Genomic DNA, 26,442 nt, shown 5'->3' with positions numbered 1-26,442 from the left:
TGAATGTAACGTTTATATAGGTGAACTACACTGTTAGCAGTAACTTTGTATGCATGTATTTCATGTTAGCTTAGCTTCTTAGCCTGAGCTAGCTCTGTTTACTTCCAGTTCGGAGGCAGCAGGTCCCTATAGGCCCTGCCCTGGCTGCGGAAACGCGGATGGGGCTATAGACCCTGGCTGCGGAACGCGGAATGGGGCGGGGTCGGATGTGGGCGGGGCTGGACGTCCGATGGGCGGGGTGTATGGATATCCTAATGACACAAACGGCATCATCTGCTGGACAACTACAATAAGTACAAATACAAATCTGCACTCGACTAAATATAATTTAAAAACTAAATATAAAAACTTCATACTAATTAAATGCATGAATGTATTTAAATATGTGGTATAAAAAGTCATATTTTCTATATTAGTGTATTTAAGTTAATTATTTAATATTTGTTTTAATTGATATATTAGTGTATTTAAGTATATTATTTAATATTTATTTTAATTGATTATTCATTTAGTCAGTTCTGTGCATACTCATATCTAGTCCATATATTTCAAATGATACATTGCATTTAATAGAATGATAGAAAAAGCATTTATTATTTACAACATTTATCATATAACAGAACAATCATTAAGATAACAGAACCGAAAAAGCAAATACAGTAAATATAAAAACCAAACCAAGTATACAAAAAAAAAATCTATACAACAGTGAAAGGCTTTGCTGATGCAAACATTCAACCGCGCTCTTCAAAACAGGTATGAACCTTAAGGTTTTCTTTGTCAATGTACTGCTCAAAAAACATTAAATAGTCCGACTCAAATTTGAACCTGAACATAAATGGGTCCATCCTGTCTTCCCAGCTGTCTTCGTCCCGCAGGTTGCTGGCTTCACCAAGGTTAAGGAGAGCTGCTTCTCTGTCCAGTGGGGCCATGGAAAGAATTTGTGGCAGGATGACTTTATCTCCCATATTCTTTGCAGAGCACCACTGAGATGCCGCCATAGCACTACTTATAAAGGGGTGCTTCTCCTAGGAAGAAGAGAAATAGTTTATGCATTGCTACTACACTGTACATTTACTATTCTTATAGTGCTGCTGCTGATTTGCAACAAGATACTTTGAATGTGTAATTATGACGCACACAAACTTGCACATGCAACACTATCTAAATCAGTGGTACAAAATATTTTCAGCCATTTTCTACCAGTCGCTGCAGAAGAACAGAAGGAAGTGCTGTGAATTTCATGTAAGGTATAACAGATAGCATATCACGTACTCCATCCTCCTCTTCAGAGCTGACAAGAATTTCTGCAGCCGTCTTTGCCAGTGGGTCCTTTTTCTGGAAGACACCAGATAAAAGGAATTACTACTGCATGGTAAAACAGTTGTACTTGCATCATGACACATTGCCCCCTTGAATAAGAGGTGGAAGCAACAAGCTGTATGGCTGTGGAGCACATCCATGGAGATTTTAAGTAGTAAATGACAGTCTACATACCCATCCAAAGTCGCTGCAGAATGCCATTTCCTTTAAGACTTTACTTCTTTTGGGTGGGTCATCATGATTACTTACCCTGGGACTGTCTTCGCAGTCTTCCCTCTCCAGTCGTCTTTTGGTTGATCTTCTGCCTTCGAATCTATCAGTGACAACAAGTGATATGGGAATTGTTAACAAACATAACTGGTTTATTGTTTAATTCCATTTTTTATTTTTTTTTGCCCTCATAAGACATAAAAACAATACATTAAAAGATTCAAGATGACACATGCAAAACATTTGTCACGGTAAGAATACTTACGTCACGGGGAAGTTGTCAATGAGTAGCATGCACCACCATCTCCTTAAATGCTCCATGTCCAACTGTGCAAAAAAAGATGCATATTAAAATGAAAAGGGAACACCACAAGGACTGATCAAAAGTGTATCTCTGTGGCCTACCTCACTGAAATCAAAAGCTGACTCCATCACAAAGTAGAGGGCATACTGTTCAAGAGTAAAACAAACATTACACACTAATTGCAAAACTGTAAAGAAAGGATTGCTAAATTCATCAGATGAGCCATACCATGAGCACAAACACCCCACAGGCCCGTTGTCTTGGTATGCCCTATTTCATGAAGAAGGTGAGATTATATACATTATATACACATATACACACACACAGTGTAGGAATCCAGGAATCAAACTCAATTATGTGCATCATAATTACTAACTTGAATGTCGTTTGCACAGAATTCTCTCCAGGGTCCAGGTGACACAAGCAGAGCAACTTGTCTAATGGGGGATAACACACAGCTGTTTGGACAAGGACATTCAAGAACATTGAAAACTGGAACATATAACTGGTTGAATATTGTCAAACTGGTGGAACCACCAACTTTTGAACACTGCAGAACTGCAGAACCACCAACAGTGGAATAATGCCGAACAGGTTGGCCAAGAGCTTGATTTTAAGGAAACAAACAGAAAAGAAAGCTTATAAATGGGTGGGAACAGAACATTCCCATTTTAAATGTCTTATGCTCAGTTTCAGTCCAATCTTTTGTTCAATAACATGTCAATTTATGCTTGAGGTCATCTTTTAAATGTAAAACTGAACACAGAGCCATAGACAAAAATAATACAAATATAAGAACAGAACATTAAAACTGAACATAATTTCTGTGCTTAAAAACCTCAATGTTTCCATTTGGCTTTCATCACGGAAGCCAGTGCCATTTAGGGAATCTAAAAAAAAGCTCTCCCTTTCTTGTGGCTTCATTATCTACAAAATAGTTACCACAGCAAATAGAACACACAATTACAAAATTTGAGCAGAAATACTTATCTTAATTTTGAAATTACAGTAACAGTATAAGAAGATGTTGTACTTTATTGATGAAATTAGTAATATTTTGTGTTTAGCTTGAAATACATCCATCCATCCATCTTCTCCCGCTTATCCGTGGTCGGGTCGCGGGGGTAGCAGTTCCAGCAGAGAGCCCCAAACTTTCGGATACAAGCGGCTTGAAATACAGATAAGTAAATTCATATCACTGACACATATTGTCCAATGCCCTGGGCGCCACACAGGAACCAGAATCCACTGGAAATCGTCTGCTTTATCCTTGTGAGAGATGGTAAAATGAATAGTTTACATTCAGTGATTCTCATATGATTCCAGCAAATATAATAATGATAATACGCATAAGTACCGGGAGATGCTGTTCAGGATTCTGCACACTTGGTATAAACCAAGTGTGAACGACATAGCTGTTTGCCAAGAACACTTTGATGCCCTGTAAGACAGTTGTTATTTCAGTCCAGAAAAGATTATAAACAGAAGGGGATACATTTATATTGGAAAAGGTATGCAACTTCACTACCTGGTGATTGGCCAGATTCTCTATGACCTTGAGGCAGCTGTTTAGGATCTGTAAAAGAAGAGGAAATGGCAACATTGCCTACATTTGTACTGATAAAATAACAACACTTTGTCTATGCATTATTTCCATACTTACCATCCCTTCAACATCCTGTGGTCGTCCCAAAGTCCAAAAGTCAGTGCGTGTAAGGATCTGGTTGTTTAAATAGGCAAGGCGTTCATCTGGGCTTCCTCTGCTGTCCAATACCTGTGAAAGCAGACAGATAGACACATTTAGAAAATTATTTTTAAAATCTCCATGGTGTGTTCTAGATTCAAACAGTCTATTCACCATATTTTCCTGTGTTTGAGTCAGCTTCTGTCCCCAACAGGACTGGTGGGCCTTTACTGTATGAAGAGTCAGTTGTGGGGTCGTCGTCTCTTTGCTTTGATGCCCTTCATTTGAGAAAAGAATACCAAGACTGTCATAGATAACCACATGCACTATGTGTATCCTCTATCAATTTCAAATACATAGACCATATTAGATGAATACACAATTACATGCACACAGAGCAAGCTTTTCATGATTACCCAAGGTGATTCTTCCATTAACATCAAGGCTAAACGCAGTATTGCTTCCCACAATTGTCTTGAACTGTTCTTTCACTTTGTTATTTCGGTCCACATTGTAGAGGTGCAAGATATCCCTCTGTAGGAAGATGTGTGCAGAGGGTGTGAGCATATTAAGGAAATAATTGTTTTTCCGCATCCCGGAGAATAACTGCTCAGCACACAGGCTGTTAATGTGCCCAGCAAGCTCTGGAACAAGTTCAATTCTCCGAAGGAGATCCCTGTCATCTTTGCTGTTGCATTGATGGAAAACATCAAGCAAAGCATAATGATCAGACGATCCAGTGATTGGATGGCAGTCCTTGTCCTCTTCCTCTTTCCTGTGCTTAAGCCATGCCAAATCTACCCTAAGCTTCCTCTCTGCAGCCAGTTTGATGTTCTTTGGTGAGGGATGAAGTAACCTCCCCTCATGTGGATGGAAGGGAGGATCCAGTGGTTGTCGGCAGTTGGCATGACTGGCCAGCCCCCTTGCGTAGTCATACACTGTAACATTTGGAAAATGTTTCCATGACAGAAGCATGTCGGTGAAGTCTTTGGGACTCTCAGCTCTGAGATTAAACTTTACAGAATACACGACTCCACATGGGCACATTACTACAGCCCAACCACCTAGAAAGAAAGAAAATCCTCAGTAAACTTGGTAAAATGGTAATCATGCAATTTGATTTAGACAAGCTAGCATAAGACATAATTATGTGCTGATGGGATCACTAACCAGAGGCACCCCAGACTTTCTCAAACACTTTATTATATGTCGTCCTGCTGGCCATTTTCTCACGAAGACGAAGGACAAGGTCCATCTTAGAGCCCTTGCTGTCGAGGCCACACTGCTTACAGTACATAGAGCCCTAACCTCTGCTACCTATTGTGACATGAAAAGTAGATGCATCTGACTCGCATTACATTTAAAATGGTATCAGGTAGGTAGATAGAGGTTCTGGATCTACCTTTAGGTTTAACACCTCATCAGCCAGTCGCTCTTCTGTCACCCGCTCGTCCGCATCAGTGGAGACATCTGGCACATGGATCTTGGCATACTCCGTGTTGAACACAATATCTGACTGTCTGGTATGCTGTCCAATCCACGGTGCCCAGTTTTGATAACTTGGACGGACAATGAATGGATTCTTGCCGTCACCTGAAACATATGTCAAACATTTAAGTATATAAAGTCTAATTTACTTTTTTCCATAGAATCATAACTTCCAGGATGCATCAGCAAATTGCCCTAGATCAGGGGTGGCCAACCAGTCAGAGGTTGAGAGCCAATTTGTTTCTATTTTACTGCAAAGAGCCACATCAAACACACAGTCACTGATACCGCTTGTTTCAGTTTTTTGTTTTCTGGAGACAAGATTTCAACCACGTCACTGATGCATTTTTGTGGCATTGGGATATATATTTTTTAAATCCTCTGGAGCAGAGAGAGGAGCAATATTGGTATTGATTAATGCATCAGTGTTTCTTAGGGTCAAAAACAATAAACTCACAACTTAAAATGAAAGCGTTTAGTTTATTTAATAAAAGAGCACATGTTCAATGTAAAAAGTGACAGTAGTTATAGATTATTTGCAATTTGGTGCTATGTATATATTAAAAAATAATAATTATATATATTTTTGAAACACCTTGAATTCCAGGGGGGGCGCGGGGCTCCGTTGGCGGGGTGCAGCGCCCCACCAAGACAATGGTAGGGGAAACACTGGATAGTGTTTAATCAACTATAGGTTTCCCCCCCTCAAAGGTGATTGGTTCACAGCATCACAGGTATTATTGTGATTGGCTCTTGGGCCACATCAAAATTAGACACGCTGTCATCCTCTCATACTGACTCCTGACACCACACATACACACGTAGGGAGAGCCGGGACGAAAGTAACACGGGACGAAACGAAAGTAACGGAGCGATTTTATCCGAGCCCAAACAACTTTGACTGGCCAAATTACGTCAGAATTATCAGCATTCAATACTTAACAGACCTACTAAATATCAGGTTTAACTGTCAGGAATAGCTAGCTAGTGTTGTCACGATACCAACATTTTGTTTTCGATACCAAGTCAAGAATTGCGATTCCGATTCTTTTTCGATACTTTTCTTAAAAAAAGGGAAACAGTCTTAAATGTAATTATCGTGCTTTATTTCACACCAGAACCATAACACAAACTTTTAAACAATGAGAACAATAAATAAAATAAATGACAATAATTCGTATTAAATAAAATTAATACATTTCTTACAGACGGGCCTTGTGGTGTCCGTAGGCTTGCCCTCACTGTCAGAGATATAGCTAAAATACTTCCAAATGTCGCTTCTGGCGTCTTTTTTGTCAAAAAGCCGAGGCGCAGCGGCAGTTGCACTCCCACTTGCAGCCATGCTTCTCGTTTTCTCACATGCTCTGGCAGCTAGCGCGTGCATGAGAGAGGGGAGGGACTTAGAGCGTGCTTGAGAGGGGCGGGACTGCAGGCACGGCTGCAGTGCAGGGAATGGAAGCAGAGCGCTGATCATACACGGCTCTTATTAAACGGCGCTTTCTCACCGGAGTACTTTCCCCCGTCATTCTTAAAGTACCGATACTAATGAAACGGAGGAATAGTAACGTTTTTAACGGCAGGGAATCGCGGTACCTTTCAAGTATCGGTACACCGTACAACACTAGTCAGGAGTCAGTGGCTCTCCCCCAAACTCACACATATACAATTCGATATGAACTGAAGAGCCGCATGAAACTAGGCAAAGAGCCGCATGCGGCTCGAGAGCCGCGGGTTGGCCACCCCTGCCCTAGATTGTGTGATCTAGTGTTGAAATACCATTTCACAGCATTTCCTTGCTTTAAAACTGATGATACAGATAACTTACTGGGGTAGAAACCACGGTTTAGGATTTCACATTGACTCTACCATCATACTGCTGAGGTGGATTTTGGATTTCACTGATTGAGAAGAAAATCAGTTGAATGAAACTGAAAATGTTAAACCAAAACTGAACAAAACACGATAAACCACTGCTACAACACTTTTAAAAAGCTTTGAGATCTTGCAATGTATTTCAGTTATGATTGACTTATATCTATTGTATAGAAAATTCAACTCAGTTAAGCTTTTTACCAGGCATACTGAAAACGCCCTTCTTATGAAGATCCATGACAACTGTTGCAGGGTGATACCCACAGGAAACACAGGCATATGTGTAGTCATGTTCAGAGAGGGCTTCAAAGGAGAGATACGCCTGTAGCACCTTCTCCTTGTTAGGGAAGGACTCTCCCTCAGTTGCCTCAATAATCCCAATTACACGGCTAACTGCAGTGTGGGTCTGAGAAAAGAGGAAGAGACATTTTTAAGTAGAGCTGCAACGATAGATCGATTAGTCAACTATTCAATTAATCGCCAACTATTTTGATAATCAATTAATTGGAGTCATCTTAAAAAAAAAGAAGCTGATTCCAGCTTCTTAAATGTGAATATTTTCTGCTTTCTTTAGTCCTCTGACAGTAACCTGAATATCTTTGGGTTGTGGACAAAACAAGACATTTGAGGACATCACCTTGAGCTTTGGGAAACACTGATCAACATTTTTCACAATTCTTTGACATTTTATAGACCAAACAACTGTTGAAAATGATCGACAGATTAATCAACAATGAAAATAATCATTAGTTGCAGAAATAACCTTTTGTTCTGCCGATACAAATTTGCCTGTTTTGATTACGTAGATACTGTGTATACTGATAGAAATCAAAAAGCCTAACCTGTAATGCATTTCTTAAAGTAAGGCACAAATGTAGAGAGAGCATCATGTGGTTATCGAAATTGTGGATTCCATCCTGCCACTCCTGATAGCGGTAGACCATACCGCAACTGGGACATGTCTTTTTGTATGTCGATATGCCTGAAAGTGCAAATGTAGCATACATGTCATATAAAAATACATTATGTGAATTGTGTTTCAGCAATACACTTTAAAGCAACAATTGCTATCGCTAGTTATCAAGTAGGCTACAGCATCCATGCAATGTCACTGACCTTCAACTATGCCAGAGCATGTTATAATCCTCGCTTTACTGGTGATCAACTGGGGGTCGCTGAGGACACTCTGTTCAACACATTCCTTGCAAGTGACCTCAGCAGGAACAAGATGCTTTGGAAATCCAAGTGAAGCCTTTGCATTTCTGGAGTTTGCAACCAGTGTCACGGGAAGTTCAGGTGGTATTTTTTTGTGAGACGTGATGTATTTCAAAATCCTTTCAATACCTCTGACAAAGAAAATTACCCAATCACTGACAGAGTGCTTCAGTTGGCCTTCATTCAGTGAAGAGTTCTCTTCTGTACTCTTAACTCTTTTGAATAGGTCCCTCCTTGTCTCAAAAAGATGCCATTTGCCTATAGCCTTGTGGATGCATGACTTTTTGGAAATCGTACAAGGGCAATGCCAAGTGTTTTTCTTTGTGTCATATGCCACAACAACCCTTCCAAGCCTGCTGTAGTATGACACTGAAGGTTCAAAAACAGAGATATGCAACTTCGTCTGGGGACCACCAACAGTTAGAAGAGCTGATAGGGGTGCATCCTCCACTTTAGCATCTTCTTGTTTCTTTAAAAGTTATTTTTTACGATTTTCCCCAAACCAATGGTTTTGAACCATTACACACAGTTCCTTTTCAGTCAGAGCAACATTTGGTACATTGGCACGAGGACAAAAGCACAAGGACCGAATGTGGTGACATTCAAATGGGAGGAGACCACTTCTAAATGCAAAGTCTGCATTTCAATTACACTGATCAACCTCACACTCTGACCTCTGTGTTTGTGACCAAGTATTTTTGATGACATGAACTGGGGTTGCTGGGCCGTGGAAAGACTTCTCCACAGCAAAGATCCCTCTTTTAACATCTACAAACTGTGACCTGAGATAACGGTCTTCAGAAATGTTGTCCAAAGGATCTGTGTGTTTCCTTCTTATATGAGTTCTCAATTTTGTTTTCTTCAATTCCAAATTACATTGCTCACATTTAACAACGTCTCTTTTTTTGTGTTGCCAAGCAAGAGGAAGATCTGTGTGCTTCTTTGCATGTGCAAAAGGAGGTGGCTGGGCAATTGCCTCCCTGGCTTGCAGTGTTTCGACTGCCACTGGAGTTTTGACTTTCGGTGGGGCCACTGGAGTCTACAAGTTACCTTGCGGTGTCTTGACTGTCGGTGGTGCCACTGGAGTCTGCAAGTTACCTTGCGGTGTCTTGACTTTCGGTGGTGCCACCGGAGTCTGCAGGTTACCTTGCGGGGTCTTGACTGTCGGTGGTGCCAACGGAGTCTGCAGGTTACCTTGCGGTGTCTTGATTGTCTGTGGTGCCACCAGAGTTTGCAGGGTTCCAGTTATTGTATTGTCCAACACACTGTGACTCGAGAGGTGCTTGGTGATTTGGTCTCTTCTAATTAGTGTAGCTGGACAATAGCAACAGTGAAAGTGCGTAGTTGAGCGGCACTTCAGACCACATCTAGCAATGGTGAACTCTGAAAGAAGTTAAAAAACAATAGTGGGTAATATAAACACATGCTTTAACTATATTAATGTTATATCATACTTAACATAAGTTAAAAGTAACATAATAATCAGTAGCCATAAATAAAAGCAGATATACACAGATGTAAACAGATAGATAAACTGATGGTCAACTGACAAAATAGGATAATCAGTATATCAACTATAAAGAATTAAGAAAATGTTTGTGTAAACTATCCAAAAGATTAAGATTATTAAAAGATGTGCAACAATTGTCAATCTACTAGCAAAATAGCACTGCAGCTGACAGTGGCTGACAGTTAACAATAGTTTGCAGCTCTTTTTGGTAGCAATACATGTATGTATGTAGTGCTTATATGCTTATAGATGCAGTATATTTACAGTGCATATTTATGGCTATTTCTGCTGTACACCAGTATAAAGGTAATACCTCAGTTTTCTACTTGTTTACTTTTACCGTTTACTAGTATTTTAAATATGTATCTTTCTACCTTGCTTGTGCATCAGTTTCCTTTGGGATAAATAAAGTACCTATATATACATATGCATGTTGTCTGTTCACATGCATTTTGTTTGTTGTTCAAGTTATGCCCTAACATTGGCTTTTACCTTTATGTTTCACCGTTGCATGATTTTTTTATGTGGTTAATCACCGAATGCCTTTCTGCAGTCTTATAAGAGCAGAATGGGCACTGATAAAAAGGTGAATCGGCAGACTGTAGGGGCACAGGTTCTTCTCCCTCAGTAAGAATGGTATGGTGTCTGAGGAAGAACACAAAATGGAATACATTCAAATCAGAGTCTACATGTATCAAATGTTGTTATTTCTTTAAGCAGATCGATTCAGTTGGTTTGTAAGAATTTAAAAACACATCAAGATGAACAATGTAGATATTCTACATCTATGGATTCTTACGAACATTTCAAGACCAAGCATGCTGCGCTAACTTATTGGTACGGCCATACAGACAATTTACAAGGTAGGAACTAGGCAGCGAATGTGTACTGGGTTCAGGGTCGGCTCTAGAACAACTTGAATGGGGGGGCAATCATTTACCAAGGGGGGGCACACACTGCCGTCAACAACCAACACACAAACACCAACTTCAATTTAAAAAAACATGCTGTAAAGTCTATTGTCTTTCACACACATTGCAGGGGTGTAGTGCTATTGTATAGTGCACCTATGACTTGTGCATACATGCACGGTTGTGGCACGACCACCAAAACAGAAACATATAACGACAGAGGGTGTCGTTTTCTCATACTGATATTCTGCACAAACTGTGCTGTTGTATTTGCTGTAAAGTGTCTTTACTGTAGGTTATTTTTGTATTATACTGTATATACAGCACTTTGGCTCGACCAAAAATCGTTGAAAAATGTGCTATATAAATAAAACTTGATTTGATTTGATATGGACATAGGCCATCATATAAAAAGTGTGCAAATGTATTTAGTATCCTATCCATGTGAACATGTTTTAGGTGGGGGTGGACCTAACCTCCTCTAGGAGGGTCTGGGGGCATGCTCCCCCGGGAAGATTATTTTTAAAATATTGAAGTTAAATGCATCAATCTGGTGCACTTTGAGAGCAAAGTGAAGAGATCTATGGATAGCCTACATCTCTCAGCAACCATACAGAACTGTACACAGATTTACTTTTTCTTTATGGATATTTCACTAATCACTCCCATTTTAAACTGTATTCTTGTGTTACTGTCCTATAGTATTTCATACCCGTTTTTCATTTATTCTCTCTTTAATAACTATAATGATCATATACATGTGTTCCTCGCAAATACTTACATAAATGGTGACCAAACCGTTTGAGACCCACTGAGATAACTTACACTAAAGTGAACTATCTAAACACTGAGAGAGTCCTTACCTCACTGAGCTGACGTTATAAGATCCTCTCAGTCTGACAGGAGAGGACTGTCCTCCACCTTGGTGTAGAAACAGCCCTTTATATCCGTTAGCATAGCTAGCTAACCAGATGCTAACCACAACATTCCACGTTACCGCTCGCGCACTCACAAAATGCGCTCGTGCCACACACACACAGAGCTTGAATGAAACACAGAGACCCATGTACTTGTACTGTACTGTATATCATATTATTTTTCGATGGCTTTACTGTATAATCAGTGTAACAGATTAACAGATCGCCACCGGGCTTTCATCTAAACACACAGCCACGTAATGATAACAAAAAAAAGGTCGGGGGTCATTGGTCAAGCAACACACCAATCAGAGAGCAGCAGTGAGCACACCTCAGGCTGTGTTTTATATTTGTATTATTTATTTCTGATGTATTTCACACAAAAAACCTTTAGTGGAAACGTTTTCACTTAGCCTATATGATAAAAAAAAGAAAAAATCGGCAAAGTGACAAGGCTTGCCACCCTGCGTTGGGGGGGCACAGTGACTCATTTGGGGGGGCATGGCCCGCGAATGACCCCCCATGACGCCGACCCTGACTGGGTTGCATAATACATAATGTATTACCTTCGGTCGTTCCCTTCCATGATGTATAATCGTCTTCAAATGTAATAACGCGGACAAACAGACCAACTAGGTGAGCACATGGTTCTTCTATCGTCTATCGTCTATCGTCTTACCGCAATCTACTGATGTGTAATGTGGACTCACAAGGCTGGGTCGGATAAAAGGCGGGGTCGGACATCCAACCCCGCCTTTTATCCGACCCCGCCCCATTCCGCGTTCCGCAGCGAGGACCTTCTCGGAGGAGGGGAAGAGCGGAGTCGAGGAGTGGTATTGGGATGATGCTAATAGGCTTGTTTGAGACGCGTTGCGGCTCGCCTCGAAAGTAGACGAGAGTAGCCGATCGCAGCCGGGGGAGGTCAAAAAGCTCGCCTGAAGTCGGACAGCTCCGAGTCGGCTTCTTCTTCTTCATCTTCTTCTTCGCCTTCTTCTTCTTCTTCTTCTTCGCTCGGTTTTTTGGCGGATTGCAAACAACTTTAAGGTGCATACCGCCACCTCCGGAGTCGGCTTGACTCGGTTTGCATTTATAAAGAATGCACACATGTGTTTAATCGTTAATGTCAGATATGTACTAAGTAAATACATTTGTTCCTGCTCAAGATTAGATTCAACTTTATTGTTATTGCACAGATTACAGGTACTGAGACAACGAAATGCAGTTTAGCTTCTAACCAGGTGCAACAAGCAGTAAAGTGAAAAGTAATGTACACAATCTACAGAATAAAATATAGAATGAATTGAATGATGAATAAACAGTGAGGGGTAGTGGTAGGACACTAGATATCAGCCTGTGAGCAGTATGCACAGTGTGTATGAATATGCTAAGATACAGAGATGGGGACTCGAGTCTGTGACTCGGACTCGAGTCGCACTTAAGTCGCACACACAGAGACTTCAGACTTGACTTGGACTCCTGCTCAAAAGACTTCGGACTCGACTTGGACTCGTGTTTTGGGACTCGTGAACAATCATTGTGTTTTCTATTTTTGGCGTATTAAAGGTGGGGTAGGTAAGTTTGAGAAACCGGCTCGAGATCGCTAGAATTTGAAAATACACAACCGGAGAAAATCTGCCACTTCCTCACAGAGCCCTTTCTCCAACACACACGAACGCGCACATGACCAATGAGGGCACGAGATAAGTTTGTGCCCCGATGGGAGGCTGACAGGCAGGTAGGCCATCCAGTTACTTTAGCCGGGCCGGCTATCGGGGTGTTAAGAGCATTCCATGGAATATAACAAAAAGTGTATCTCGAGCCGGTTTCTCAAACTTACCTACCCCACCTTTAACATTAACATCATGGTAACACCATGGCGACCGGCGGCACACCTGCAGCTGTACCGCTTGTAATTAGGTTCAACTATAAAAACTTCGAACAAAACGCCGGCGGCACCAACAAAAGGAGCGCACACTGCAAAGTCTGCAATATTAAAATCAAGGATGCTGGTGCAACAACGTCACATTTCATCAGGCACTTGAAAACTCACCCGGAGAGGTCAGTCACATTAACGCATATGGACGGTTAACTGAGCAAACATGTTTAGCTCAGCATCAGCTATGTAATGTTAACTTAGCTTGCTACTAGCTTTGTAACTGAATATTTGAAAAGATGAGTGAATGTTTGCTTGTCACACTTGTTTGCGTTGACATCCAACTCTTGACATGACATAAAAAAGGTCGGTAACGGCTAACGTTAAACGTAGAAAAATACATAGTTACATACATAAATACATCTGTCGGTTTATAGGCAGGTTACAGGTTTATTGTTGACCACGTAACGTTAATGTTACAGGTTTATCAGGTTACCATTACACTGGGTTTGAGTGAGAGGATAGAGGAATATGTTTATTTATAGTAGACTTAAAAGATGTAATTAGAGACCCAGTGTAATTAAACAATACGGTTGCAGAGGTCAAATTTGAACATTTTGGTCCACTGGCCAAATGGCTAGCCTAGTGAATGTTGACATTTTACCAGCCACTCAATAGATTGCCATTGTTATTTTTGGCTGGTGCGTGCAACATACAGTACCAGCCACTTGCATGATTTACCAGCATTTGGCTGGTAAATGGTGTTAATGGTAGATATCTCTTTTGGAACAGGTCATGTTTTAATATCACCAGTTCAGTATATTTCAGATAATATTGCAGCAATAGTTTTTTAGTTGCAAATGGCACAGAACAAATGTTTACTTTGAAGTACTTTTAACACAGTTTCCCTGCGGGGGATTAATAAAGTATTTGTGATACTGATTTTTGATTCTGAAGTGTTTTGCTTATAAGTTGTTTGCATTTAGCTAAAGTGTGATGTTTTTCCTCATATTGCATTGCAATAGCCTGTTTAAAGTGATCATATATAACAAACAACTAATCAGTACTGATACTGTATGCTAATAGATATAGGAGTGATAATAATACAGTAAATGCTTTGAATGTCTTAGATATAGCTGTGCAGTATTCTTAACAGACTGGATAGCAGCAGACAATAGAAGGCTTATTACAACCAGAAGAGACATGAGACTTTTATTTTTTAGAGACTTGAGACTTGACTTGGACTCGTGACCAAAGACTTGAGACTTGATCAAGTCTCACCCCACAAAGACTTGAGACTTGACTTGGACTCGTGACCAAAGACTTGAGACTTGACTTGGACTTGCAAAAAAAGACTTGTGAACATCTCTGCTAAGATATATAAAGCAGTGGCGAACCGTGTCTATCACAACTGGACCTTCTGTAGACACACACACCCCCGCCGCCCCTCCCCCACGGCATTATAATGTCCGTCTTTTCACTGAATTGTCGTCTTGAAAAGGGTACTCACAACAATTCCGCAACAACTTCATCTTCACGTTGCACTTGTCATTTCAATGTTAAAAACAATAAAACGGCATGAATTGCTTCGTCGCATTCGTTCTAAATCCTCTGTCTCGAGCCAGTTAACAAGCGGGCCTTCTAGAATACCCTGGAACCGAGGGAAACTCTGAAAGAATACGCCCATTGGCTACAAATCAATATATGATTGGTTGATCAAACTGTCAGTCCAAACGTACGCTCTCATTCAGTGCAACGGCCAGGGCATTCTATCAAGGATGTAGAATACCTTGTTCAATCAATCAATCAATGTTTATTTATATAGCCCAATATCACAAATGTTACATTTGTCTCAGTGGACTTTACAGTTTGTACAAAATATCAGTATGACAATACGACACCCTCTGTCCTTAGACCCTCACATCGTACAAGGAAAAACTTCCAAAGAAAACCCACAGTTTAAAGGGAAAAATGGGAGAAACCTCAGGGAGAGCAACAGAGGAGGGATCCCTCTCCCAGGACGGACAGACGTGCAATAGATGCCGTGTGTAAATTGAAAAGATAATACATTTGCAACATAGGTAGTCCAAATGTTGTTGAAGGATATTCTACCCAGAGACCCAGAACAAGATCTGATTGGTTGCTTTATTTTCTAACACAAAACCACTGAAATGCGTAGCATGGTCCGAGAAGGACAAACAAATCAACGTAACACTGTAATATTACAGATCAACAACACGGATACGATTCTCATTTATTCATTTCATATTCATTTCATATACATTTTATTACATTTTATTTATATAATTAAATCGATGTTTTGTTTGTTTTATCTGAGTGTTCCAGGGTATTCTCTGAATACCTTGAAGGCCCTGACGGTTCGCCACTGATATAAAGTATGAAAACGGTAAGCAGTGCAAGTATAGTATAAAATATATAGATATTAATGTCATGATGATAAACATTGTGGAACAATGATGAAAAATGGGAATGGATGTGACGACGTAAAACTGACACAAAACAACAAACTTTTGCCGAGCCAATTGGAGAGTTTCATCAGCAGCACGGGGTAAAACCCACCAATGAGTGCTCAGCTCGAGATACCAGCGAGTCGTTTCCCATCAAGCATTTCGCTTCCGCAGCCCGTGGAGAGGAACTGCGCCGCCTCGCCGCGCCTCGCTCTCAAGGCTGCGGGCGTCTTTGTCCAGCGAGATTTCAACGTCTCATGTAGACGTCGGACAAGTCGGACAAAATGACTAACCATCATGCAACGCACTAGCAAGACGTTGATCGCAACTGCGCAGGTCTCGCTGTCTCAAACAAGCCTACTGTCTTCACTCACAGCTGGCTGTGCACAGGGAGGGGCTCCTGACTTGTGGGAGAAATACTGAGGCCCCAAAAAGGTGTTTATGCCATTGCCGAGAATAATATTTTCAGTCCTGCACATCAGAGGCCATGCCCAGTTTCCACAAATATGGGTATGGACTCGGAGGAGGTGTCTTTAAGTTTTTCTGTCCTGTTTTGAGCATAAAAACACTAGCTGAGAGGGAGCAAATTCGAGAGAGGGGGGTTTTCCCCTTGGTGGCTCTCTCCCTGGTAAAGCTCTCTCCCGCGAGCTGGGTTTTTCCTCGGTAAGGTTCTCTCAAACTTGGTAAATATCTCTCGAATTTCTTTGTTGAATGCTGAGCAAATGTATTTGTTGAATGCTGATGAATTGTGTGTTGAATGATTATAACCCAGCCACTATGAGGATGGTCCTCTGAATTCATGCTGGACTAGAGGTGTATACGAAATGAATTGTTGAATGCGGAATGAGCGGAATTAATTGATGTGTGTTGAAAGTTTAGTACCCTGCCACCTGTGAGGAAAGGTCCTCCGAATTCATGCGGGACTAGAGGTGTATATGAATTGATTTGTTGAATGAAAGAATGTGCTTTTTATTATCACCGGTCATTTATGAGGAGATGCCTCTAAATTCTGTCGGACGATTTTAAATGTCACAACTGAATAGGGAAGTTGAAGTTACAATTTAGTGTAATAAATGTAAAACTGTGAATTAAAGTTGCAAATTAGAACATGATCACAGCATGATATGTTTTGTAGGATTGTCATGTTGTAACGAGAGAAGGTAGAAACCCTGTATACATGTGGACCCATTTTTCTTCAAATAAACTGATCCCACCTTTTGGATTGGGACAACTTAAAAGACATCTGCGCTCTCCTCTCCTGCTTCAAAGGTAAGATTTCACACTGCCTCACTCACACTTAGGTAGGGCCACACCTCATTACTGATATCAAAATCCTTCGGGATCGCTTCAACAGATTTAGCAGGTCGTCTGAATTGAAACAGCAGTTAATTGAACCTGGTTCTTCAGAAGTTAATAGAGGTGAGATCTTGCTGACGTTGGTGGATTTGAGCCAAGCAGTAAACTTACATAGACTCAATAACTTCTGTTAGGTCAATTAGTAGGTCTGAGTAATTTGCCGGAATAAATTATCAGCACTCCCGACTCCCAAGAACTCAGAGCTCACAGCTCCTCATATCTGTTCAGAAACTGGACAAAAGTTAAACAAGAACAAACCACAGACATGGCGAATACAGTCGCTGGTTTATATATCTCTGTAGGCTGTTGTTATGAGTGTGGACGGAGCATATACAACATTAGCTTAGTCTGGTCGATCCGATCTTAATTCAGAAAAAAAGCATTTAAAAAGGTTTTTCGCCTGCCGTCTGTCTGCAGACTTGTCAAGCATTAATTCATGGTTTTTACTAACCGGTATCAGTATGTTGTTACTTCGGCATCATTTAGAAACGTGTATTACAATTTAATCACGGTAAAATATGTTCATTTTGTTGTAGTTGTAGCCAGTGGCGTAGCTGTGGGTGGGCCCACCCACATGCACGTCTGGCCCACCCACAGCCAATCAGCGCTTCATAGCGCAGAGCCGGGAAGCCCAGAAGGAAGTGCCACAAACTGCAGTTCATCTAGTGGCCGACAGGGGATGGATGCAAAAAGGAGCAATTCCCATCGACCCCCATGTTAAAATGCCCAACTTTACAGCAGAAATAAACATGTTTCTAGTCTGGATCCAATAAAACTTATTCTGGATATAGTTAGATTCCACCTTCATGACAATGGAATAGGGAGTGCATTTTTTTACCGTGAGTTTTTATAGTAGGCCTAAGTAAAGTAACTTTTGCCGTGAGTGAATGAAAGTATTATTTCTTCTTGAGGTCTGCAGTTTAGCGTGTACACATTTGCTGAATATGAAAACACTCAGTGTGTGACTGTCAAGGATAAACAACCTGTGGCCCCCGATATATGTCGTATGTATTATTTCTACACAAACATTACATTGCAGTTTAAGTGTCGCCAACTCCGTTTCTAATATGCAAAAAGACAGCAAAATGCGTCTGATTATTTTTAGTATTTTAGATCTTTCCAATCCAGTCGAGAGATCTCTCTCCCCCGTCTGTGTGCGAGGGGGCGGGGCAGTTTACACACACGCAGCTGCTACATGCAGCAACACACACACACACGGAGGAGATGGCGGAGAGAACGCGCTCCGAGGTGTGGTTAAACTTTACCCGTCTCGATGTGGACAATGCTCGTTGCCAAAAGTGCAATAAGAGTTTAGCATGTAAGGGCGGTAACACGAGCAATTTGTCTAAACATTTAGCAAAAGTGCTCCACATTCAGACGGAGGAATGCACCGGGTTCGACTGTCTTTCTAGTAGCTCTGTAGCCCCATCCAGCGGCGCCGGATTCATTTCAGAAGTGTGGGGGGGCAAAAAGTGCGTGTGTATGTGACATAGCCTACTTGCCAACCCTCCCGATTTTCGCGGGAGACTCCCGTTTTCCTCCCGGGGTCATATTTATCCCGCATTTCTCCCGATTTCTGACTAAATCTGATTTGTTTCATTCTAACATAACGCACCAAATGTTACTGTTTCCACTCGGACTTCAATACAGCTACACCATTGTTTGGTTTCCATGGTAACTTGTCTCTTTAGTAGCGCGAGCAAATGAAAGTCTGAGAGGGTCTTCAGGAGGAAGATAGTCAGAGAAAACAGAACAAGAATGGACAACTCAACCCTCTGCTCACTCCTTTCCTGTAAATTAAACTATACAGAGCAGCCCACACATATGACAGCGCAGTTGCTCATTCCATCACTTATTTTTTCCTGCTACGCTCTTGTTTGACAAGCTGAATGTTGACTAGTGTTTGACTGAAGTAAGCTCTGTGAAAAGTTCCAGTTATTAACTCGGTATTTAAAAAGCTGTCATCTCCACATTTGGAGAAAGTTACAAGCCGTTTGACAGCAGCACATCTGCATATTTCACAGAAGGCTCGTTTAGTGGTTTTGCAAATAATTAACCACTCTCTGCATTGAAGTACCTTTCTCTTTGCCCAAATAAGCTTTTATTTGCCCGTCACAATGTCCCGACAACAAACCTCCATGCAGTCGGAACCAGCCTGTTTCGGTTCAACGATGCCGGCGGCGGCGGTTTTGACAGCTTCTGCGGCCGCAGAGCTGCTGCTGGGGTTCATCTGGCTGCGCTGGTTCTATGGTTGAAGGACCAGGCTCCGGAGTTGTGGATGTCAGGGATGTGGCATTCAAGTTGTTGAATTTCAGCTTAGTTTGACTGTATTTTGTTTTCTTATGCGCCGGTTCTTCTGACATGTTTGCAAGTTTATCTATCTAGGTTAACGGCTGACACACACTGAACAACGTAACACATAATGTAAACAACGTAACAAATAAACACATCTAAGCTTTGTTATTGGATGTAATGTACATGGATACATTTGAATGGTGTGACAATGTCCTATTTGATTGGATTAAAATGTACATATTCTTCCTGTTATGTCTGCCTGCTGTATTTTACCTAATACAAAGTGACCTGCTGCTCCATCGAAGTCAGTCGCATTGATCCGAAGACACATTTTGATTGGTATACACTGTTGGAAAGAGGAGATTCCTAGCTTTCTAATGATATCAGGATTGTTTTTGTACTATATTAAGCAAAATATGTCACATTATATAATGACTGTTACAGAGTCATCATTTTGAGAAAAAGGCCTTTAAAGTTTCCTCTTCTCTGGATCGATCTGATTGATTATTAGCGGAGCAAATGATCAATAGTACGGAGGGAAGATATTTTCGTTTGGATTACTGGTCTGGGGGAAGCTCGCGTGTGTGTGTGTGTGTGTGTGTGTGTGTGTGTGTGTGTGTGTGTGTGTGTGTGTGTGTGTGTGTGTGTGTGTGTGTGTGTGTGTGTGTGTGTGTGTGTGTGTGTGTGTGTGTGTGTGTGTGTGTGTGTGTGTGTGTGTGTGTATACGTGTGTGTGTGTATACGTGTGTGTGTTGGTGTAATTTTGCGTTTGTTTCACGGGGAAAACTCTCAGGAGAAACACCGGCTGTTGTTATGCTTGCTGTGACGTCAAGTTACTCCGTTCTCCGCTTGTAATTATGCTGTTAAAAGCTGTATTTATCATCTGAATTGGCCGAAACAAGTTTAAGATAGCAGCTGTCACCCCCATCGTCAAAAAACCTGGTCTCGACCCCGAGGACCCCAGCAACTTCCGGCCGATCTCCAACCTTCCTTTTCTTAGCAAGATCATGGAAAGAGCAGTTGCTGCCCAACTCCACCATCATATGTCCGACCATGAGCTCTACGAACCCTTCCAATCAGGCTTCAGATCCAACCACAGCACAGAGACGGCCCTTATTAAAATAACCAATGACCTCCTCATAGCCGCCGATTCAGGCCTCGTCAGCATCCTTATCCTCCTGGACATCTCCGCCGCATTCGACACAGTCTCCCACACTATACTCAACCGCCTATCCGTCTACCTTGGCCTCTCTGGTACAGCCCTCTCCTGGTTCCATTCCTACCTCTCCAACAGGCAACAGTTTGTGACCATCGGAAAATCCAGCTCTCCCCCAGCCCCTGTCAACCAAGGTGTGCCGCAAGGTTCGGTGCTCGGCCCCCTTCTATTCAACATCCACATGCTCCCCCTCGGTGAAATCATCCGCCGACATGGTCTCAACTTCCACTCCTATGCCGACGACACCCAACTCTACATCAGTACCAATCCATCATCCCAGCTACCCCCACTGTCACTTGTCAACTGCCTCCATCCAAGCCTGGATGTCAAAAAATCTACTTAAACTCAACAATAACAAAACAGAGCTCATGGTTGTGGCCCCAAAAACACTGCTCCGGAAGGTTGGAGATCTGCTCCTCACCATCGATGGCGGCTCCATCCACCCTTCCCCTGAGGTTCGCAGCCTGGGTGTCACTCTGGACTCTAGCCTCACCTTCAACTCCCACATCAGGTCTACTGTCAAAACTGCTTTCTTTCACCTACGAAACATCTCCAGACTCCGGCCCTCTCTCCCCGACCCCGTTGCAGAAACATTAATTCATACCTTCATCTCCTCTCGTCTGGACTACTGCAATGGAGTTCTGTTCGGGGTCACCAGCAAAGCCCTGGACAGGCTCCAGTACGTCCAGAACTCTGCAGCCAGGCTCCTCACCCACACTAAGCCCTGGCAACACATCACCCCTACCCTCATCCACCTTCACTGGCTCCCGGTCAAGTCACGCATCCAGTACAAACTCCTCCTGCTAACTTACAAATCTCTCCACTCCCTAGCCCCTCCATACATCTCTGACCTCCTTCAGCCCTACACCCCCTCTCGTCACCTGCGGTCCTCTGACAAAGGGCTGCTCTCCATCCATCGCTCCAAGCTGAAAACATTTGGCAACAGAGCCTTCAGTGTCGCAGCCCCCACCCTCTGGAATTCTCTCCCCTCTGCAATCAGGAATGCAGACACTCTGGACACCTTCAAAAAACACCTCAAACACCATCTGTTCACTCAGGCCTTTGGCCTCAACTAATATACAGTACTCAGCAACCTGTTCCTGTTTTGTTTTCTTCAGCCTGTGTATCTGTATGATTATTATTACATTTTGTTTTGTTACTTCCCATTGTAAAGCGTCCTTGGGTTTCGTGAAAGGCACTATATAAATTGAAATAATAATAATTATTATTATTAACATTCTGAAAGCCAAGACTTTGTTTATTTGAAATCAGATGAAAACAAACTGTAACGGACCCTGCGGTGTTATCTATGATTACTATATGCCTTACATTCATAATGTCAGCGGAGGCCGGAGGGAGGGGAAGCGGCGCTGTGGAAGAGCAGAGTGGCGAGTGAGAGGCGAGCTGTGTTCTTCCCTTTACAAGCTTCAAAAATGCCTGTAGCTAATGAGATTGAATATAACAATCAAAAATAACAAAATATACACAGCTAGATCAGATGGCGTTCTTTTTAGATGCGACTTTAGAGTAGAGGGGATTTGTACAGTGTTCCGCAGCATCCGCTGCTGCGAAAATGTGGGGCAGGGCCGTAAATTGGGGGGGCCAATGGCCCCCTGGCCCCCCCGCTTCCGGCGCCCTTGGCCCCATCCACGAGTAACGTTTCCATGTCAGGTGTTATGTATGCTAGCAGCAACACACGGAGTTAACTACATTATACAAACATGGGTTAATGATTAGAGGAAACTGAGTTATTTATTTTCTTAAAGTTTCAGCTATTCTGTTTACAGTTCTGTCATCACATTATTTAATACGATTTGTTAAAACATTGTTGTTTCTTTTGATGTGAAATATTATGTATTTCATTGAAATAAAAAGCAATTTGTTTAGTTAGTTTACCTTGTATTTTTCTCCAAAAGAACAGATAAAAGTAATGTTAAAGGACCGGATCGATAAGACATAGACATTGAAATACTTTATTGTCATTTCAACGAGACACAGAGTGTACTATTAAAACGAAATTTCGTTGTACTGGCTTACAGGAACAGGACAATATAAAAACTTGCTAAAATTGTACATATAAATAAATAATAGTGACGTGGTGCTGATACAATTAAAGATAAAGTGTGCGTTTAAAATATAAAGACTTACTATACATATAAATAAAATAGACATTCTATATAACAAATATGTGCTCTTTACACAGCGTAATGTAATCTTTATGTTACTGGTCTACTTGCTGTTCAGCAGTCTGATGGCTTGGGGGAAAAAGCTATTGCAGAATCTGGCTGTTCTGCTCTTAATGCTGCGGAACCTCTTGCTGGAGGGCAGCAGGGAGAACAGAGCATGGTGAGGATGAGTGGGGTCTTTCAACATGTTCTGGGCTTTTGTCAGGCAGCGTTTCTGAGCGGTGTCTCTGATGGGAGGGAGAGAAACTCCGATGATCTTCTCTGCTGTCCTAACCACTCTCTGCAGAGACTTCCAGTCTTTAGCGTTGCAGTCTCTCGACCAGATGGAGATGCCGCTGGTGAGCACGCTCTCTATGGTTCCTCTGTAGAACGTGGTGAGGATGGGAGGGGGGAGCTGTGCTTGTGATATGCAGCCCCAGGAACTTGGTACTGTCTGTAGTCTTCACTGCTGTGCCGTTGATGTGGAGTGGTGGGTGACAGTGCTTTTTGTTCCTGAAGTCGACAATGATCTCTTTTGTTTTATCGACATTCAGGATCAGGTTGTTGGTGTTACACCAGTCTGTCAGATGTTTCACCTCCTCCCTGTAGGCCTGTTCGTTGTTGTCCCTGATGAGTCCCACCACTGTTGTATCGTCCGCGTACTTTATGATGTGGTTGATACTGAACCTGGAGCATAAGCATAAGCGCTATCGATAAAAGTAGTAGTACCGTTAAAGCCTTAACGATACCCCTCCCTATGTGGATGTCAGTTTTACACACATTCTGAGGCCGCCGTGCCTATGTTTTTTGTTTTCACTGCTAATTTATGCTTATGTTCTATTAGTGCATTAAAAATTGACAGACAGGCCCACTTAATGCACGGCATGTATCGGCCGGCCGGCCGGCGACGAAAGTATGTTACTTAACAAAAAACCCTATGCATTTAATGTTATTTTGGACCATTATTCATATAGTAATCACATTACCTGAGCAGCCCTTGAGTTGCCTAGAGCAAAATAGTTACAGCATATATTTATTGATTTTAATGTTAACAGATCATTGATGCAATAACATTTTGACCCAATTTGCCTGACTTGATGCATGGAATAAAACATGGGCGTAGGAAGCACCTTCAATGTGGGTGAGACAATTTAACAGGGGGGTGTGGGCAGGTGGTGGACCTCACCTCCTCTAGGGGGGTCCGGGGGCATATTCCCCCGGGAAGATTTTTTTTTAAATGTTGAAGTTAAAAGCATCAATCTGGTGCACTTTGAGAGCTAAATTAGGGACTAAATATATGGATACATCTCTCAACACCCATATGAAACAGAACTGTCTACAGATTAACTTTTTCTTTCAACATTTATTTGAACAGCAAGTGGAGGCAAAAGTGACTGCACCCAACACAATAAACCTGCTAGCTAACTAGCCTAAACTCAGTAACAGAATGTGGGCAACACGTTCTTCTCCACAGCCGCGCGACCTCTGAGTTAAACCCAGGGCTCGCTACAATACTGTATACTGTATACACAAACTATACAAAAACGCCTTTACGCTTTGGAGCTTGTTTATCCATCTGTAAGCAACTGCCAGCTAGGTCTCTCAGTCACTCACTCCTGATCGTTCACTGCGCAGTGACAGCTGCTACGGGCCTGATGCGTGAAAGTGAAACTATCTGATAGATAGAACATAGGTAGCCTATCAAAACGGCCCAGCCCAGCCCAGTGGGGTGGAACACTTACAAATGTGGGCCAGTACACTTTTTTTTTTTGGCCCTCCGGCCCACGCACAGCACCGGCCCACCGGGAAAACTCCCGGTATTCCCAATGGCCAGTCCGCTCCTGCATGGGGCTATAAAACTAGTCGCCAAAGACCCCACCATCTCAACCACCGGCAGTGACTGTCAAAATGTCTAAACATATCTTTTGTGTTTTATTGTTCCACTACATTTCATAATGATAATTGCTACAATGATGGGAGTTGTCTTTTCTCTTACTGTGCCACAGAACAACACAAACACTTGTATTTGTATTGTTATTATTTTTAAAGTAAAGTAACTTGTACTAGTTACTTTTTTGAGAGCAGTAACTATTACTAGTTACTTTTTCAAAGTAACTTGCCCAACACTGGTGCTGGATGATGTGTGTAGTCAGGGGCTTGATTGAAGATGTATCTTACCTTGATTTGGTTGTTGCATGGCTGCAGATGGCTAGTACGACCATTCTCCAAGATAGACGTCTTGTAACTGTTCACCTCTAGTGGTTTGTGAGAACCTGCTATAGACACACGTCACCAACGACAACCCATCCCAGGTCCAGCCTTTGGGCGAACGGTGCATTGTCTGGACCACTTATCTGCTCACGGACCTTGTGGACCCTAAGAATGTCTCTGCCCAGCAAGAGGAGTATGTCAGCGTTAGGATCGAGAGGTGGTATTTCGTCGGCGATGCACTTCAGGTGAGCATAGTGATGAGCTGCATTTGACGTAGGGACTTCGGAGCGGTTGTTGGGAACTTGGTTGCACTCTAAAAGTGTAGGCAAAGGAAAGCTTAGCTTTTTGTCTGCTGACTCCACTATGAACCCACTAGCTCTTCTCCCTGTTGTCTGAGTTAGTCCAGAGCATGTTTCCAGTGTGTAAGGGAAGGAAGGCCCTGTGATTTTGAAAATGTTGAAGAACTCAGAGCGTGCCAGGGAACAATTACTCTGCTCGTCCAGTATTGCATACATTTTCTTGGCCTCTTCCGAGCGACCAGCTGGATACACACTTACAAGGCACCTTCACCACACACTTGTGTGCACCTTGATGTGACCTGATGGTCTGCTTTGTCTTCCTCCCCGACGTGCTCTGAAGAGGGAGGAGAGGGCTTAGGTTTCCAGACTGCTGCTCTTGGGTGTAGTGCTGACACGTGACCCGTGCTCCCACATTCTATACATTTCACCTCAGCCGTGCAGTTTCTGGCGAGATGACCAGTAGAGGAGCAACACCGGAAGCAGAAGGAATGTTCCTTTAAGAGCTGTTTGCGCTCCTCTTTTCTCTAAAGCTTCTGCATTTCTTCAGAGGGTGTGGTTTCTTATGTAGAGGACAATGGTTGTTTGGGTCTGTCAGCTTCTTATCCTCTCTGCTTTCATATCTGTCAGTAGACGACACTTGTGTCTTGTGAACAGATACAGGCATCTTCGTGGATTTCTCCCACGTACTCTTTTTCTCCATAGGAACTGTCGTGGAGAGGTTGAAGCTGGGATCAGTACGAGCTTTTACCACTGTACGAACAAAGTCTGCAAAGACAGAAAGCTGGGAAACTGGCATGATGATCACCTTTGTATCTTGAACCATAAGATATCCACTTTTCTTGGATGTTGTATGGGAGTTTTTCGATGATGGGCTTAACCCCTCTGGAAGTATCCAAATATGACAGACCTGGGAGGGAGCCATCTTTCTTAGCAGCCTCAAGCTCTAACAGCAGGTCTGCTAACTCTCTGAGTCGTTTTGGGTCTTTGTTGGTCAGTATGGGGAAGCTTTCCAGCTTGTCAAAGAGAGCCTTTTCAATAACCTCAAGTGAGCCGTATATTTCCTCAAGCCTCTCCCAGGCCATCATTAGTCCAGCGTCAGGGTGATGTTGACGGCCTTGATTCTCCT

At 42.3% G+C, this 26,442-nt stretch overlaps 1 protein-coding gene across 7 annotated transcripts; it reads right to left on the bottom strand.

Moving 5' to 3' along the window:
• Window positions 1–570: 570 nt before the first annotated feature.
• LOC117553203 lies at window positions 571–26,014 on the bottom strand. 7 transcript variants are annotated; one of them, XM_034227026.1, is made up of 21 exons: window positions 24,985–26,014; window positions 10,099–10,251; window positions 7,998–9,479; window positions 7,724–7,863; window positions 7,083–7,287; window positions 6,835–6,907; window positions 4,924–5,114; window positions 4,692–4,838; window positions 3,938–4,585; window positions 3,696–3,799; window positions 3,501–3,620; window positions 3,195–3,413; window positions 3,041–3,106; window positions 2,379–2,443; window positions 2,214–2,274; window positions 2,066–2,107; window positions 1,939–1,983; window positions 1,799–1,860; window positions 1,573–1,636; window positions 1,276–1,338; window positions 571–1,028 (listed from the first exon to the last, which is right to left on the bottom strand). In XM_034227026.1, exons 8-21 carry the CDS (start codon window positions 4,816–4,818, stop codon window positions 735–737), a joined length of 1,980 nt encoding a protein of 659 aa, XP_034082917.1. In that variant the 5' UTR covers window positions 4,819–4,838; window positions 4,924–5,114; window positions 6,835–6,907; window positions 7,083–7,287; window positions 7,724–7,863; window positions 7,998–9,479; window positions 10,099–10,251; window positions 24,985–26,014; the 3' UTR covers window positions 571–734. The 7 variants fall into 7 exon arrangements, with proteins under 7 accessions (XP_034082917.1, XP_034082916.1, XP_034082919.1 ...); XM_034227025.1 differs by lacking the exon at window positions 24,985–26,014 and adding an exon at window positions 11,381–11,491; XM_034227028.1 differs by lacking the exons at window positions 4,692–4,838; window positions 24,985–26,014 and adding an exon at window positions 11,381–11,491.
• Window positions 26,015–26,442: the final 428 nt, after the last annotated feature.

Source organism: Gymnodraco acuticeps, unplaced genomic scaffold, assembly GCF_902827175.1.
Source record: "Gymnodraco acuticeps unplaced genomic scaffold, fGymAcu1.1, whole genome shotgun sequence".
Classification (NCBI taxonomy): domain Eukaryota; kingdom Metazoa; phylum Chordata; class Actinopteri; order Perciformes; family Bathydraconidae; genus Gymnodraco; species Gymnodraco acuticeps.
The sequence above is the reverse complement of the archived record's forward strand: the minus strand, read 5'-3'. Positions and strand labels throughout refer to the sequence as shown.

Bases quoted from the DNA above. Each gene is read 5' to 3' on its own strand.
- LOC117553203 (XM_034227026.1), bottom strand. From the start codon at position 4,818: ATGTACTGTAAGCAGTGTGGCCTCGACAGCAAGGGCTCTAAGATGGAC. The intron at 3,800-3,937 runs GTAATCATGAAA...TCTCAAATGAAG, and splicing joins TAATGGAAGAATCACCTTGG to GGCATCAAAGCAAAGAGACG. The intron at 1,637-1,798 runs GTAAGTATTCTT...TGTCACTGATAG, and splicing joins ATTGACAACTTCCCCGTGAC to ATTCGAAGGCAGAAGATCAA.